This window comes from Chlorocebus sabaeus, chromosome 26 (assembly GCF_047675955.1).
Source record: "Chlorocebus sabaeus isolate Y175 chromosome 26, mChlSab1.0.hap1, whole genome shotgun sequence".
Classification (NCBI taxonomy): domain Eukaryota; kingdom Metazoa; phylum Chordata; class Mammalia; order Primates; family Cercopithecidae; genus Chlorocebus; species Chlorocebus sabaeus.
The window spans coordinates 39,159,693-39,174,709 of record NC_132929.1 but is presented as its reverse complement, the minus strand read 5'-3'; the positions used below and the strand labels follow the sequence as shown (position 1 = coordinate 39,174,709).

At 51.8% G+C, this 15,017-nt stretch overlaps 2 protein-coding genes across 3 annotated transcripts in view; one reads left to right on the top strand and one right to left on the bottom strand.

Moving 5' to 3' along the window:
- The window catches only part of HERC1 (HECT and RLD domain containing E3 ubiquitin protein ligase family member 1), a 219,080-nt gene extending 216,750 nt beyond the window's left edge, over positions 1-2,330 (top strand). For both annotated transcript variants that reach the window (XM_073012219.1, XM_008016333.3), the window contains exon 78: positions 1,682-2,330. In XM_073012219.1, the coding sequence (XP_072868320.1) occupies positions 1,682-1,867 (186 nt within the window). In that variant the 3' untranslated portion in view covers positions 1,868-2,330. The remainder of the gene's footprint in view (positions 1-1,681) is intronic.
- Positions 2,331-8,968: 6,638 nt separating this feature from the next.
- FBXL22 (F-box and leucine rich repeat protein 22) lies at positions 8,969-14,213 on the bottom strand. Its single transcript, XM_038010054.2, has 2 exons — positions 13,016-14,213; positions 8,969-10,070 (listed from the first exon to the last, which is right to left on the bottom strand). Exons 1-2 carry the CDS (start codon positions 13,366-13,368, stop codon positions 9,728-9,730), a joined length of 696 nt encoding a protein of 231 aa, XP_037865982.1. The 5' UTR covers positions 13,369-14,213; the 3' UTR covers positions 8,969-9,727.
- Positions 14,214-15,017: the final 804 nt, after the last annotated feature.

The following is a 15,017-nucleotide window of genomic DNA, read 5'->3' as shown; positions in this document are numbered from 1 at the left end:
GTACAGCCCTCAAGCCCAGAACTTACTGCATTCAGTTAGGAGTGCCTCTCCTCCCTCTGTCTCCATCCCCACTCTTCACAAGCCCCCTCTCCCGTATGAGCTGGGCAATTCTCTGAGCAGGGCCCATGATGTTTGTTCAGAAAACAGTAAGGGAAGTGGGGCCTCTTCACACACAGGCCCTTCCTGCCAGTTTAAGTGTCTGGCTTTCTGGTGTTTTTCCAGTAGCTACTCTTGGAAGTTGCTGTAGCCAAAGCTACTCCTCCCTGTGCTGCCTCCTGAGGCAGCAGGCCGCTGCTCTGCTCCTGGGCTAGGCTTGCTGGAGAAGCCACGTGCAGGAAGGGTTATAAAAAGCCTTTCCATAAATTTTCTGCATGACTTGCCAAGAACTGTAAGTTGTAAATCTGTTTTCTTGCTTCAGAGAGAAGTAGGGAGGAGGAAATGGCTCATTTCTATTCAGCTCTGGAAACAACCCTTGCCTTATATCTGTCCTGGGCTACCCCTGCCGTTTTAGGAGGCCTCAGGGTTGTCAGCCTCAGCAACTGACTACTGTGGTCATTTCCTCTGTGGCTTTTAGATCTTGTCTACAGTACTCACATTTAGGTCATCAGAGCCACCTAGTGGCACCTGCCTTCCTTGCTGCTTTCGGTTTTTCTGCATTGAGCTCTATGTCATCCCTGGCTCTGGTGCATTTGGGCCACTGGGGCCGTCCACCTCCCCTAGCAGGACAGGCGGCTCACCTAGGCGTGGGCTCTGCGGAGGAGGGCTGCTGTCAAGAGGATGTTGAGTGAGGGAAGGCAGGTTCTTTTTTTTTTTTTTTTTTAAGCGAACCTTTTAAAAATGTATGAAAACAGTATAATGTCATTACTTTTATTACGAATTGTTTAGAAAATAGTTGTAGTTGCAAGGAGGGATAAGGAACATATAATCCTGTCTCTCCAGCAGTAGCTATTTTTACCTTTGTGAAATTCCTCATAGTCTTTGCCTCAATTGTACAATTTTTGACATGATGTATGTAGAAATTTTTCTGCCTTTTTTTAACCTCCTAATGTATCCTGAACACCTGTTTTGCTGCCAGCCATAATTATAATTTTAAAGGATGCATCACCATCAGTTAAATGGATGGACTGGGGTTTAATTGACTGCCCCTTCCTTATGTGAGCTGTGCGAGGCAGCCAGGACGCGGCGGAGGAGGCGGAATGCACATGAGGACAGGGAGAGGAGAAGGGGGCAAAGAGGCTCCCAGAGCTGGCTGCACCTCACAGTTGTTCTTTCCATTCTACCTGCTCTGTTGGGGGATTCCTGCAGCTGGCTTCCAGTCTGTACCCTCTTGATGGATGGGTACGAACGACAGGTGCCTTCTTACTACACTCTCATCCTGTGCCAGGCGCTGTGTGTAGTGTATTCTCTCAAGCAATCCTGCCAGTCAGAGCTTCTCCTCGCTTTACATACACAGACACTGGAGGAGGTGAGGAGAGGAAGGAACATTTTCACCCAGAGCCTTGAGGGCCACGGAGCAGTAGGGCCTTGGCTCATTCTATCTGGCCTAGTCTCTGTGTCCACTTGACTTAACCATGTGGCCATGTTAATTCCATCTTGAAGGCAGGGAGAGGTCATGGGCAGCCCCACTCCCCCTTATGGCACTCTCATGTCCCCAGTCACAGCTCTGGGTCTCTCTCCACAGCCTTACGACAGTCTGCCTACCTCACAGACCTGCTTCTTCCAGCTGAGGCTGCCCCCGTACTCCAGCCAGCTGGTCATGGCCGAGCGCCTGCGCTATGCCATCAACAACTGCCGCTCGATCGACATGGACAACTACATGCTCTCAAGAAACGTGGACAACGCCGAGGGCTCCGACACCGACTACTGACCGCGCGGGTGCTCTCACCCTCCCTTCTGTCCCTCAATAATGCTCACTTCTGATTTGATGTTGATATACTTTTATGGTAACTACGTAGATGTTTTAGGAACATAAACCAACATCATAAACAGTGGCCACATTTAGTTATTCTAAATGTAACAAAGAAATTAGATGTTTTTATTTTTCTGTGATTGTACAAAAACAACAAAAACAAAGTGCTCTCAGTCAGGTTTTTCCCTCCATATTTTTGGTCACTTTTGATAAGTTTGCATGAAACCATTTTGGTGCATTTTTAGTTGGGAATGGTACCTTTTTGTAAACCCACCCAGTGAACATGAAATTGTACATTGTGTATAATTGTTCATTAGAAAGGACAGTTTTACATGAATATTCATATATTTATTTTGTTTTAATTTGAATTGCCTGTTCAGGGTTCCTTATGCAGAGAAATAAAGCAGATTCAGGAACTGGAGCGTGGCTGTTGGTATTGCTTCCTGCGGAGCTTCTGACTGGGGGCTACCATTGAGGCAGAACATGAGCCCAGAACACAATGAGCTTCCAGGCTGGTCTTGCTCTCACGGCTTTTTGACCCATTCAGAAACATTCCTTTACATTGAGGGTGGGCTTTACTTGGAAATAACATAGCAGGGAACCATGTGGTTCTAGGAGACCCCTCTGGGTTGGAAGCCCCTATTTTCCATTGTTCTTCTGTCATCCTGGGTCTCTCTCACTTTGTTCCCTCAGCTGCTCCGCCCCTCTCAGCACCACCCGTCCTTCTCTGGACAGCCCCAGCTACCTACTGTGGAGGGCGACTCTACCAGACAAGGAGGAAGAGGACCACAGTAACGTCGTCTGGCCCTTCCTGTGAAGAACCTACAAAGACAAAATGAGCACGTGATGGAATTAAAGAACAGGGCAGTTTACAACATGTCTCTGTGGGGAGGGCAGCCAAGGGGAAGGTGTTACAGAAAGGCCAGCTACCACTAACAGGCACTTAAGCATGTATCAATGAGTGAATGAGTGGGTAAATGTGTGAATTAGCGTGAGAACTGATGAGTGGCTTTCACATCCTTGAATGATGGAATTGTGCAGAGGGCTGGGGAAAGGGTTATATTCTTGGTGCTCAAACTCAGCCAGCCCCTGCGGGCCCTCAGTGCTGTGTGTGTGTTCAGCAGCATCAGGGTGAGCGTGTGTGAGCATGTGTTTCTGGGGGAAGGGGCCGTCTTGAGAGCAGCTGGGAGGGCTCTGGCTTCTTGGAGTGTGTGCAGGAAGACGGGCAGGCCCGTGGACAGCGTGTCTCCCTCACCTACAGCAAGTTCATGCCACAATCTGCTTGCACTGTACTTCGTGGACAGGGTCTTTGCCAACAACATGCTCAAATGATGTGCCAGCCAGCCAGCCCTCTGCAGGCAGTTATTTTTTTTCCACAAGGAAGATAGAAGAAAAATAGAAAAATAAGGTTTTGCCAGCTAAGATAATGTGGTAAATGGATCTTTCCTAGTGAGGATATCTAAATATTTAGAATGGTGACATCTTTGTTTTATTGAAAAAAGGCTTCAACTAGAATTGGGTCTCAGGGAGGGACTGCAGCTTTTGGGGGAACCCCCGGAGGTCTGGGTGAAGATGGGCCTTTAATACCGATCTAAGAGCGTAGTCAGTAGCATCGTCGAAGGGCTCTGGGCTTGAAGCCGTCCTGCTGGGGGTGGGAAGGTCCTGCCTGGGCCTCTGGACCAGGAGAGAATTTCTCTAAGAAAAGAAAGGCTTTTCTTTTTCTGTGCTGCCAAGATCCTGGACGAAGCCAGGAGAGGCCTCTTAGGGTCTTCTGAGCCGCTTCCTACGTCCCTCTTGCTGAGGTGGGCTAAGGACATGCAGAGCAAAGGATATATCTGCAGTCTCTAAATTCAAAATAATGCCTCACCCTGTGCCACTGCCACAGTTTGCTCTGTACTGAGGGGCAGGAGCACCCCCAGAAGACCGGCACTCATGGTTGCAGGTCCTGGGCTCAGGACTAACAGACAGCTGCTCAAGTTTGACCCTGTGAGGGGAATCTGAAAAGTTTTATAACGCACACTGTTCTTTGCCAGAAACCTGTTATTTCCTCATTGTCTTGACTTTTTTCATTTTTGCTAGTTGCCCAGGCTGGTCTGGAACTCCTGGCCTCAAGCAGTCCTTCCACCTTGACCTCCCAAAGTGCTGGGATTATAGGCGTGAGCCACTGCGCCTAGCCTCTCTTGACTTTTTGAAAATTCTGGCAGAGGGGGAAGCACAAGTCTCTGATCTGAGGAGTTGAAGTGGGCCTGGTCGGCGCTTCCCTTAGTTCACTTTCAGCTCTTACAGAGGCTTAGGCAGTTGTTTGCTGGCCTCATTCACTTAACAAATACTTGGCAGTTTTTATGACCCTTAAGTAGTCTCAAGAAAACTTTGACCATCAGTTTTTAAAATTTAAGATTTCTGGCAAGGCGCAGTGGCTCACGCCTGTAGTCGCAGCACTTTGGGAGGCTGAGATGGCCGGATCACGAGGTCAGGAGATCGAGACCATCCTGGCTAACACGGTGAAACCCCGTCTCTACTAAAAAATACAAAAAATTAGCCGGGCGTGGTGGCGGGCGCCTGTAGTCCCAGCTACTCGGGAGACTGAGGCAGGAGAATGGTGTGAACCTGGGAGGCGGAGCTTGCAGTGAGCTGAGATCACGCCACTGCACTCCAGCCTGGGTGACAGAGTGAGACTCTGTCTCAAAAAATAAAATAAAATTTAAGATTTCTCCTGACATCCTTCAAAGTACGGCTTTGTTCTGGGCCTCCTAGCTTTGTGGCCTTTGCCCAGGACTCCTGGCCGGATGAAGCCTACATCTGGTGAGTTTGGTTTTTAGCCAAAAGCAGATCTTGGGCATTGAATCCTAGAGCTGGAGGGAAAGTCTCTAAGGGGCCAGATGATCTCTGCCTCCATAAACCAGGAATCCAAAGTCAGGAGAGGGAAAGCTGGATCATAGGTGTGCCCTGGCTAGAACTGGGAGCCTTTGCGTCCTGTCAGCGTGCTATGGTAGAGCCAGGGGGCTCAGTCACTTCCCCTCCAAACACTCATCCTGTGCAGAAACAGGCCAGTGTGTCCCTGCAAGACAAGCCTCAGAGCACCACCTCCTGCCAGCAGCCTGCTGCCTCCTGGGAGGGATCTGGAACCCTTGACCTAAGAGCGTGTGGCCCTGGTCTCTCTGCCGGCACTGGGGCCCCTGTGCAGACCAGCAGTGTGGTCACAGGTCAGCCTCCAGCCAGGGAGCAGTATCCTGCCCCAGTGGTGAGGTTCTTCCTGTTCTCTCCACCACCTTAGCCTGCATGTGGCCATTCGCTGCCTTGGCCAGACCTTAGAAAGAGCATTCCAGGAGTTGAGGGAGAGGCTGTGAGGGCACAGAAAATCCCAAGCCATTTCTGGGTGGCTCAGGAATACAATCAGGCTCCCATCAGCCCTGGCTCACCCCTTCCCTGGAAATGCCTAGGGCTTCTTGACCTTTGCCTTTGCTGTGCCATGCCTGCCAATGGGAATATCCTCCTTACGGTTGGAACCTGTGGGAGCTGGGGTCAGCCCACAGGCCCAACTCAAAAGCTCTGACTGTCACAAAGGGTGCCTGGCTTACCCACAGATAGACCTGGCTTGCTGCTTCCCAGTGCCTGGAATTTGTGCGTTGTACCAGGCACTCAGCTTTTCTAGCCCCCCAAGGATATGAGGATACCTCCCTCTATCCCTGTCTTCCAGGCACTGCACATTTAGACATAATCTCTTAACAATGTCACAGAGAGGGTAATGGTCCCATTTTACAAATAAACTGAGGCTCAGAGATGTCATATCTTGTCAAAAGCTATGGATGGCAAAGCTTGGAGATCACTCAAGAACCCCCTTCAACCTCAGCTGCATGTCTCCCAACTAGGGCTGAGTCCCTCCAGGTAGGGCCTGGCCCAGCCCATGGCCAATACCTAGTAAATGCTTGTGAGATGAATTAGTTGGTGGATTAAGCCTGCAGGGGGCCCTTATCTCTATGCTAACCTGAGTTTGAAAGGGTTGTTTTGTACTTTTTAGTTTAGTGGGGAAGGGGCACAGAGATTCCATGCCCTCCCTGGACATGCCACCCTCCCTCCAGGAACCTCCATGCATGTAGCTATCTGGAAGCTCCAAAAGTGGTTTTGTGATTAAGTGAGGTATTGCGCTCCGTTAAGTGCTTTGCTCATGCCTGGTGGTGGTGAACAGTGTCTGTTAGAAGGCAGAGTGGAGAGCCATGTGTCTCCATCAGTGCCCGCCCTCTGGGGGCACCTAAAATGACCCTTCGCTTCAGAACCCAAAGCTCCTCTGGCTAAGGTGGGGGCCAATTTGGGTCCCTAGAAACAGCACTGGACACAGCAGCACTGCTTGAGTTCTGTGATCACTATGCCTTGGGATGCAGGGGAGTTCCTAGGCATTGGAGGGTTAACTGGGAACTTAACCCTCTACAAAAGAGCTTCCCATGGGAAAGGGGGGTCATCGGGGAATGCAGGTTGCCCCATTCTAGCTCAACCTACAGTGACCTCTGCTTTACATAATCACAATCCTTACAAACACCCCAAAAGCAAGGTTCCCTTGTTATCCTTAGTACTCAGATCAGAAAACTGAGGTTTGCAGAGGGCCAACCTGTCCTTGGTCACAGGGCTAGAAAGTGAGGGACATGGGATGGAAACCCAGATCCATTAGATCCTGAAGCCAGGATCCTGTTGTTCTCCAGGCTAAACCACCAATTTAGGACAAATAGAACATGCTGGGAATTGGGGCTTATTGGAGATGATGAAAACAAAGGCCTGAGGTTTAAGTGGCTCTGTTGTAGACAAACATTGAACCCCCTGGAAGCCTGAGCTTTCTTTCAACAGTGTTCAGAGTAATGGGAGAAAAATTAATTCCCAACAAGGCCTCTCCGAGTGCAAAGCAATGGTGGGCAAACCGGGAAATCACCAAAAAGCAGCCTGGGTCTCACAGGCTAGTAGCAGGGTCCTGCCACTCCACCGCAGCTGGTGGTGACAGAGCTGGCTCTCCTGACATAGGGATTAGAAGGGAGTATGCTGGGCCAGGGCTTACTGTGGCTACCCTGTTTCTGGAGTAAGCACTGCCCCAGCCAGGAGCCCTTTGGCAGTCCCCCGAGGGGCTGGGGTGGGACATGGTGCTGCTTGCCTGTCCACATGTTCTGCCTGGAACAAAATCCAGGGCCGCTGGGACTTCACCTGACTCTCATGTGTACATGGGGCCCTGGTTCCTTCTGGGGGTACATTGGGCTGAGGGGGAACGTTCATCTCTTGTTTCATCCTCACATTAATCTGTCCATTCACTGCTACCCCCATCCCTTACCATAACCAAACAAAGCAGGTGCAGATGTTTGAATTAACAAGAGCAAAGTCTGATAACAAAAAGCAAATTTATTACCCAAAACTAGTAAAGGGGGAAGTAGCCAGATTGCTATTTAAAGTAACTGCTTCAATTTTTAGTGGGGAAAGCAATTTTGGGGGGTTTTAAAAGGGAAGACTTGATAAGGAAGGCATGCAAGAACTGGGCTGAGTATGATGTCTGTGTGTTTTGTCCTGGTGGCTAGCTTGGGTTTCAGTCCACCTGGACTTCGGATTGACATTATTTTAACAATGGCCAGGTTGTTAATTAGCCATTTTGAAGTAATTTTTGGAGGTTCGCAGCTGGGTCTCCAGACTTGGTCTGTCTCAAGACTAGCCCCTGAAACTTCTAAGACATCACACAATTAAATAGTAGCATACAGTTAGATAAATGAAAAGGGAGCATATCCGGTGAGAAAGGGGAGGGATGTGGAGTCGATTTTAAGGCTAAGGAGAAAGGCTTTTGAGTTGCCTCAAGGTTACATTTTGAAACCCAAGAGAATGGGGAAAAAAGGTTTAAAATGCATGAAGTTAAGCTGCGGGCTACATTGCTTCTCTGATAATCTGCTACTCAGCTTCCCTGCTCGTTCACTCTGCACCAGCCACTCTGACCTCCTTGCTGTTCCCCTAACACATGAGCCATGCCTGTAGTCCGCGGCCTCTGCACTGACTGTTCCTCTGCTAGGAGTGTTTTGGCCCCCTGGCTCACTTCATACCTTCAAATGTCATCTTCTCAGTGAGGCTTACATTAGTCAACCCTTTCTCAGAGGCTTCACTCCACCCCCCAATCTCTTGCCAGCAATCTTGCCAGCAATCTTGCCAGCAATCTTGCCAGCAAATAGCCCTTGTTACAGCCTGCACTTTTTTCCAAATACTTTCTACCTTCTTTTTTTTTTTTCTTTTTTTTGAGAGGGAGTCTCGCTGTGTCGCCCAGGCTGGAGTGCAGCGGCGGGATCTCAGCTCACTGCAAGCTCCGCCTCCCGGGTTCACACCATTCTCCTGCCTCAGCCTCCTGAGTAGCTGGGACTACAGGCGCCCGCCACCAAGCCCCGCTAATTTTTTGTGTTTTTTTGTTTTTTTGTTTTTTTTTTTTTAGTAGAGACGGGGTTTCACCGTGTTAGCCAGGATGGTCTGAATCTCCTGACCTCGTGATCCACCTGTCTCGGCCTCCCAAAGTGCTGGGATTACAGGCGTTGAGCCACCGCGTCCGGCCCTTTCTACCTTCGTATATACCAGTTACCTGTTGTCTCTTCCCCCACTAGAAGGTAAGCTTCATGAGAACAGAAGTTGTCTTTTTCCTTGCTGTTTCCCTATTTAAGCAATGAATTCAGGAACCTGTGAGTAGGGATCAAGCTCCTCTTTCACACAGAAGAAACACCTGGCCTTGGATGGGTGAAGGGCTTTATCGCAGCTGGCGCTGGGTGGAGCCGGAGTGTGAGCAGCGCCCATACTGCTCCTCGCCTCTTCCACACACCCAGAATCCTCCCCAGTGACCCAGGACCAGGCGGCTGCGGGGGGGCCGAGAGCCTTCACTAAATGTGACACATCAGTGACTACAGCCCTGAAATTGAAATTGGAAGCCCAGGCTTGTGTTCATGTCCAGCAAATCCAACAGGTGAAAAATCTAGCTTGTCATCAGCTTATAATGGTTCCATTATCAAAAAAAGCTCAGCCAGGGCTGCTGGTTTTGTTTTTAAATGTTTGAGGCTTTTTTTTTCTTCCAAATCATTTATTTTTCTCTTATGATATGAGAACAGTAGAAAATATGGGTAACTATGCAGTTTATGTAAGCATTCAACAATTGGGAGCGAATTTTCTACAATCGCGAGTGCGGTCACTCCGGGAGCGCATCCGCCCCAAGAAAGGTGGGCAGGCAGACGCGCGTGCGGGCAAAACCTCAAAGAGGAGCGCCTGTGGTGGCTCTTTCTGCCCCTGCTTCCCCTCCTGGTGCTTTACCGAGATCACTACCGGGGGCCCTGGAGACGGCGGTCCCCAGGGCACTCCGGGAGCCGACAGAATCTCGCGGGGTCGCTCTGCCCGGAGGCTCTCCAGACCCCTGCGCGCGGCAGCCCTGGCCCCAGTCACCCCTGCGCGCAAGCCCGCGAACTCCGAGTGGTCAGGTCCTCCCCACCGAGGTGATTTCGATTCAACGGCGATCGGAGTCCCCGAGGAAGGTGCAGGCGCCTCCCGCCGCCGTGGGGAGCGCACAGCAGAAAGCCTGGGGCGTAAGCAAGAGGGGAAAGGAGGTGGTGTTGAGTGAGAACCAGCTGAGTGTTTTCCAAACATCCATTTAATCTTGGGTTTATCCTATGTATAAAATCTTAACGTGAGGTAGGCTTTCTTATTCCCACTGTGCAGACAGGGAAAATGAGGCTCAGAAGATGTGGTAGTGGTCTGCAAGGTGGAAGAGCTGGGTTCGCAGCCAGGACGGTCTGAGGCTGCGCTCCTTCCCCGGGGGCCGCGGCAGGTCGGTGTCTAGCGCGGCAGAAGCTTGCCGAGGGCCGCGGCAGGCGCGCGCGGGCGCGGGGGCTGGTCGGGCAGCATGGCGGCGCTGTGCTCTGCCCGCAGGGCCAGGCGCGGGCACGCGGCGCGCAGGTGGCGCAGGCCGGCCGCGCTCACGTTGCGGCAGAAGTCCACGTGCAGTGTCTGCAGCGCGCGCCCGTCCGCCGCCACGGCCGCCAGCGTGCGGTTGGTGACGCGCGCGCAGTTCTCCAGGCGCAGTGCGCGCAGGCGTGGGCAGCAGCGCAGGAGGCGGGCCAGGCAGTCGTCGGTGACGTGGCCGCAGCCCGACAGCGTGACAGACGCCAGGTTGGGGCACCTGTGAGGAGAGTGCGGTGACCCGGGGCTCGCTGGCTTGTTAAAGCCACCCAACCGCCCCGGGAACTGGGTGGACTCATTTACCGAGGAGGACTCGGGCCCTGCGAGGTGAAGACACTTGGCTGCGATGACACGGCAGGGTTCCACGTCGACTTTCTGGCCGACCCATTTTCCCTGTTCTTTCTGCCCCTGCACCCCACCGTACCTTCATTTGCATGGGTTCTTGGCTCGTAGCCTCGGGAGCCCTAGTGGGAAGCCCTGACCCCGGCCCAACAGAGTTCTGGGGCGGCTGTGGACAGAGGGAATGCCGGTTCTAGGAGCCACAGCCCTTGTTTCTTTGTTTCACTCTGGATGTGCTGCCTTGCAGGGGAGCGGTGCGTGGCGACTGACTGCTCCAGTCTAGCTTCAAGCCTGAGGCCCCTAAATGTCCCGGCGGGACGTGAGTGGGAAGAGGGATTTGTTTCCTTGGAGGTGGCTTAGTGACAGGCCCATCCCAACCCTCGAGGCGGTGGGGGCACGCGTCAGCATTGAGTCCGGGTTCAGCTTAGTTGACTAGAGCTGTTTCTGCATCCCCTGGGCCACCAGCCTGGAAGAGGGCAGGGATTGGAGGCAGCTAGACGCAGGCCCTGAGCAGGTACAATCAGGGACACCCACCCAGGTGGCTTGCCCAGAAAGCTTGGGGCAACTCTGCTGCAGCCTCACCAGCTCCTCAACAAAAAAAAGATCTTGAGCCAAGTTAGACTTGGCTTATCGCCGTGTCAGTCACTCAGAGAGCCTTCGTTTCCTCTGCATGGGGGAATAATGTCTACCACACTGGGGTTGTGAGGAGCCTGCAACGGGGCCTTCCACAGGCAGTCATAACCCGCTTTCCCTGGAAACAAACGGGACCAGCCTGCTTCCAGTCCAGAAGGACGGACTAATGGGCCAGGGCCTTGGCTCCGCGCAGCCAGAGGGAGCTAGAGTCTGGGCTGGGGAAGCGTTTCCCTTTCCCCGTCAGCCTCCCCTGCAGCTCCGTGACTGCCCCTGGCTGGGCCAGCTCAGCTCCTTTGTGCCTGGGGTGGGAAGTAAGGCACTAAAATATGCTGGGCGCAGCCAGGTGTCACACCGAGCCCAGGCCTCCTTCAGGTTCATGCGCCTTCATTAGTCACCCCGTCAACCTCTGCACCCCTAGTTTTGTAAGTGAGGAAACTGGCCCAGGGAGCTCAAGTGACTGGCCGGTGACTGACTTGCTGTCAAACCCAGGACAGATGTCTGAACCTTGCTGAGCGCCACTTTCTCATTTGTCAAGTGGGAGGAATTGTTACCTTCAAGGTGGTTATAAGGATTAGGTGTTTAAGCCTCAAAGGTGTTGGGTGATCTTTTCCTCTAAGAATCTTTGGAATAATTCTGATACAGGGAAAAAACAAAGAGTGAACTGTCTCCCTGCCCAGCCATCCTCAGCCATTCCTCCCGACCTGAGCCGAGTGCCAGAAGAACCAGATTCGGTAGACGTTCATCAGTACCTACTATGTGCCAGGTGCCACTATGTCATTCTCTTATCGGATAAGAAAAATTTAGCACGTTTTACAGAAGGAGAAATGAGGTTGCAAGAGTTTAAATATTTGAGCTGGGATCACATGGTTGGACAAACTGGGTGACCCAGCAGAGCCCTGACAGCAAAGCCTTTTGCTTTTTATGTGACAGCAGGGCCCCTTGCTTGATCAGTACAGTGGCCTGGGAGGTCCACTTCACACCTGCAGGTTTGGAGCATTAAGCTCGGTTCTCTTACAGTAAGAATGGAACAATTTCAGGACATGTTCTGCCATTCGCACCCTGCTCCGCCGCCGCCCCCGCCGCCTCGCCCCTCGCCATATCACTCTCTAGTCTGATTCTTGGGCCTTGTTAAGCCCATGAAAATGACCTTGTCCAGTTAGGGCCCAGCCCCAAGTCCATCTTCTGTTTTCTCCCAGCTCAAAAGAAAGGTGGGGTCACGACGCTGTTTCCTTCCACTCCTGTAGTGCTGCCAGCAAATAGCAACTATGAACTTGGGTGGCAGTAAACTGGCTGAGCCTAGTTTTCCATGAACAGCAGGCCCAGTTTGATCAAGGGGGTGTTATCCTCAAAGGCAGCACAGGACTGGCAGAGGCTCAGTGAGAGGCTGGTTGAGTAGCTCCGTGTTCTTGCCTGGGTCACTATACCCATGAGGCTGGGGCCGTGGAGGGAGCCTGGCCTGGTGGTTCAGCGTCTATGTCTGTGTCTGGGGTGGGGTTAGCAGATAAACACAAGATGTACTTGGGACATACTTATACTAAAATATTATTCACTGTTTATCTGAAATTCCTATTTAACTGGGCAGCCTATATATTTGCTAGAATCTGGCAACCCTAGACTGTGGGCAAGTCACACCACCTCGCGGAGCATCAGTTTGCTAATTTGAAAAATTAGGCTAAGTCACCCTCGTTAGGAGTACTGTGTAACTCAGTAATTCATCTACTCCTGGAGTCTGGTTTGGCTTAGCTGACCCCAGCACCCTGGCTCCCCCACCTCTCTCCTCCGCATCGTTTCCCAGGCCTCGGGGGCTGCTTGCTAGGCCTAAGGGAGGGGTGAGCTGATTGCTGCATCTGGAAGCCTTTTCCCAGAGCCTGACCTTGAAAATCCAGGCCCAGCTGGACCCACCCAGCACTTAATGACTACCAGTATGGAGGCCCCACTTCTTGGTGTTTGCATTAAGCAGCTCCAGGACCTGTGAGGCTAAGAGGAGGATTAGCAATTGTTTCCCTCTTGATTTTATCATCTCCTGGGGACCATGCTTTGGGCGGGTCTGGATGTCTGCCTTGGGCCTGCCTAGTCTGAGGCACCCCAAAGGTGGAGGAGCCATCTTGGTCTCGTAATTTGCTCTTCCCTGCCCCCCAAGAGGGAAGCCAGAGCTAGCGGGGCCAGCACTGCTCAGGAGGCAAGGTGGCCTACCTGTCGCACACCTGGAGGAGGAAATCATTGACCAGGCTCTCGTGCCGGCTGCAGATGCTTCTCTGGAAGGCACTCTTGAGCCAGTCCTCGATGCTGCACACCTGCACGCGGCTGGAGTGCCAACAGATGGAGAGGCTGCGGAGGGCCGGGCCCAGGAGGAAGTTGTCCTTCTGGAGTTCAGTGAGGGAACGGAAGTGCAGCAGGGACCACAGTGCGGGGTCCTCAAACACGTCGTGGAGCTGGGAGCAGGTCCTGGCGAGGCTCTTCCTGCTGTCCTTGTCTAGGAAGGAGAAGAGGTGCAGCAGGCACTCCCGGTTGAGCTGGGTTATGTGCATGGTGAGCAGTGGCCACATGTGAGCGCAGCTGCAGCCAGGGGACGGCTGACCTGCCTGCTCTCCTCCTCCCCGGCTCTGGGCCGGTGGACATATATGGTTGAGGAATGGTGTTTATTTTTGGCTAACAACTGGTGCTGCAGCTCTGCGGAGGGGTGAGGGAAGAAAAGCCAGGACCCAGACATACGTGCGGCAGTCTGTGGTTCGGCTTCTGTTCAGAGGGATTGGAGGTCCTGGCAGAAAAGGAGCCTATTGAAGTTACTTTCCTTAAAAGGGATTTTTTTCCCTTTAGCTGACAATGGTGTTTAGCGGCATGCACTTTTGGCGTTTCCCAAGGCATTTTCATTGGCGGTGGCAGTGGCGGTGGCCAGGCCAGCTCCGTCTGGCTTTGCAGTCTCTACTCACGGGGAAGGAGTCTAATTGTAAATGTTAACTGTGTTGATTTTCTAGTACATCAGTGTGGAATCTTTTGCTCCACCCTTACTAGGAAGAAACCTGTTGTGTGTGAAGAGCTATGACAGCTGTGAGTTGTGAGCAGAGTACATGGCTGCTGCCTCATTCCTGTGGTTTTGTGCCACACACTAATTGTCTCCAGGCGAGGCTGGTTGGCCTTCAAGTCCTGCTGCCTGCCACTAGGCAGGGGGATTTTCCTGGCCTCCCCAACAGCTAGATTTTTACCCTGAGTTGTTTCATAAAAGATTTTACTGGGGGCCGGGTGCGGTAGCTCACGCCTGCAATCCTAGCACTTTGGGAGGCCAAGGCGGGTGGATCACTTGAGGTCAGGAGTTCAAGACCAGCCTGGCCAACATGGTGAAACCCTGTCTCTACCAAAAAATACAACAAAAAAAAAAAAAAAAAAAAAAAAAGATTTTACTGAAGTAGCTTCTTTCCAAAGTTGTGTGTCTGGTGTGTCTGTGTTTTACTGGTGTTTTGTTGTTGATTGTATAGTTTTGGTCAAGCAGTACTGAGTGTGTTTTAAATTTAAATTTACTTGGTTTTACATTTTCTCACTGGTAAGGCCTTCTACTATATGTGTATAACCTGTATTTCCCAAAATGTCAGGATGGATGAGGTAGGTGAAACTGCTTGAAACAATTTTAATATTTTAGTCCATCTTTGCCTTTAAGTTGACCACACATCATCCGCTCTGAGTGCCCTCTGTTCCCTCTTGGCGAAGCCAGTGGGGCCACCCCTGCCCTCTCTGACTCAACTCTAGGCCAGGTTGCCTGGAGGTACTATCCTTCCTGAGTACCCGAGGCCTTACGATATGGCAGACCCGTTTCCTCATGCTGCTTCACTCCCAAACCCAGGACCCAAACTTAACTCCCTTTGAATCCCAGGCGTTTTTTGGTTTGCTTGGGGGATGCTAATATGGTGCAGCTGTACAGGCCACGTTCTGCCTAGGCAATAGTGAGAAGAGAACGGTTTTTCCTCTGCCAGCCCAGGGACTACCACCTCAGTGGTTACTTTTGCTTGTTCTCCCATTTGGAACAAGAGGGAATGGGAATCCTTTTGTTTTCCCATAGACACAAATGAAGCAGCCTATGCTGAACCCACTTCTGGAACTAAGGTTTGGTCAGGGCTGGTGCAGCTTTGCCTTTAAATTAAGGCAGAAGGCAGTCAAGCAAAGAAGAAAGTAGCCATTGTCAGTGGCTTTCCTGAGAAGCCAG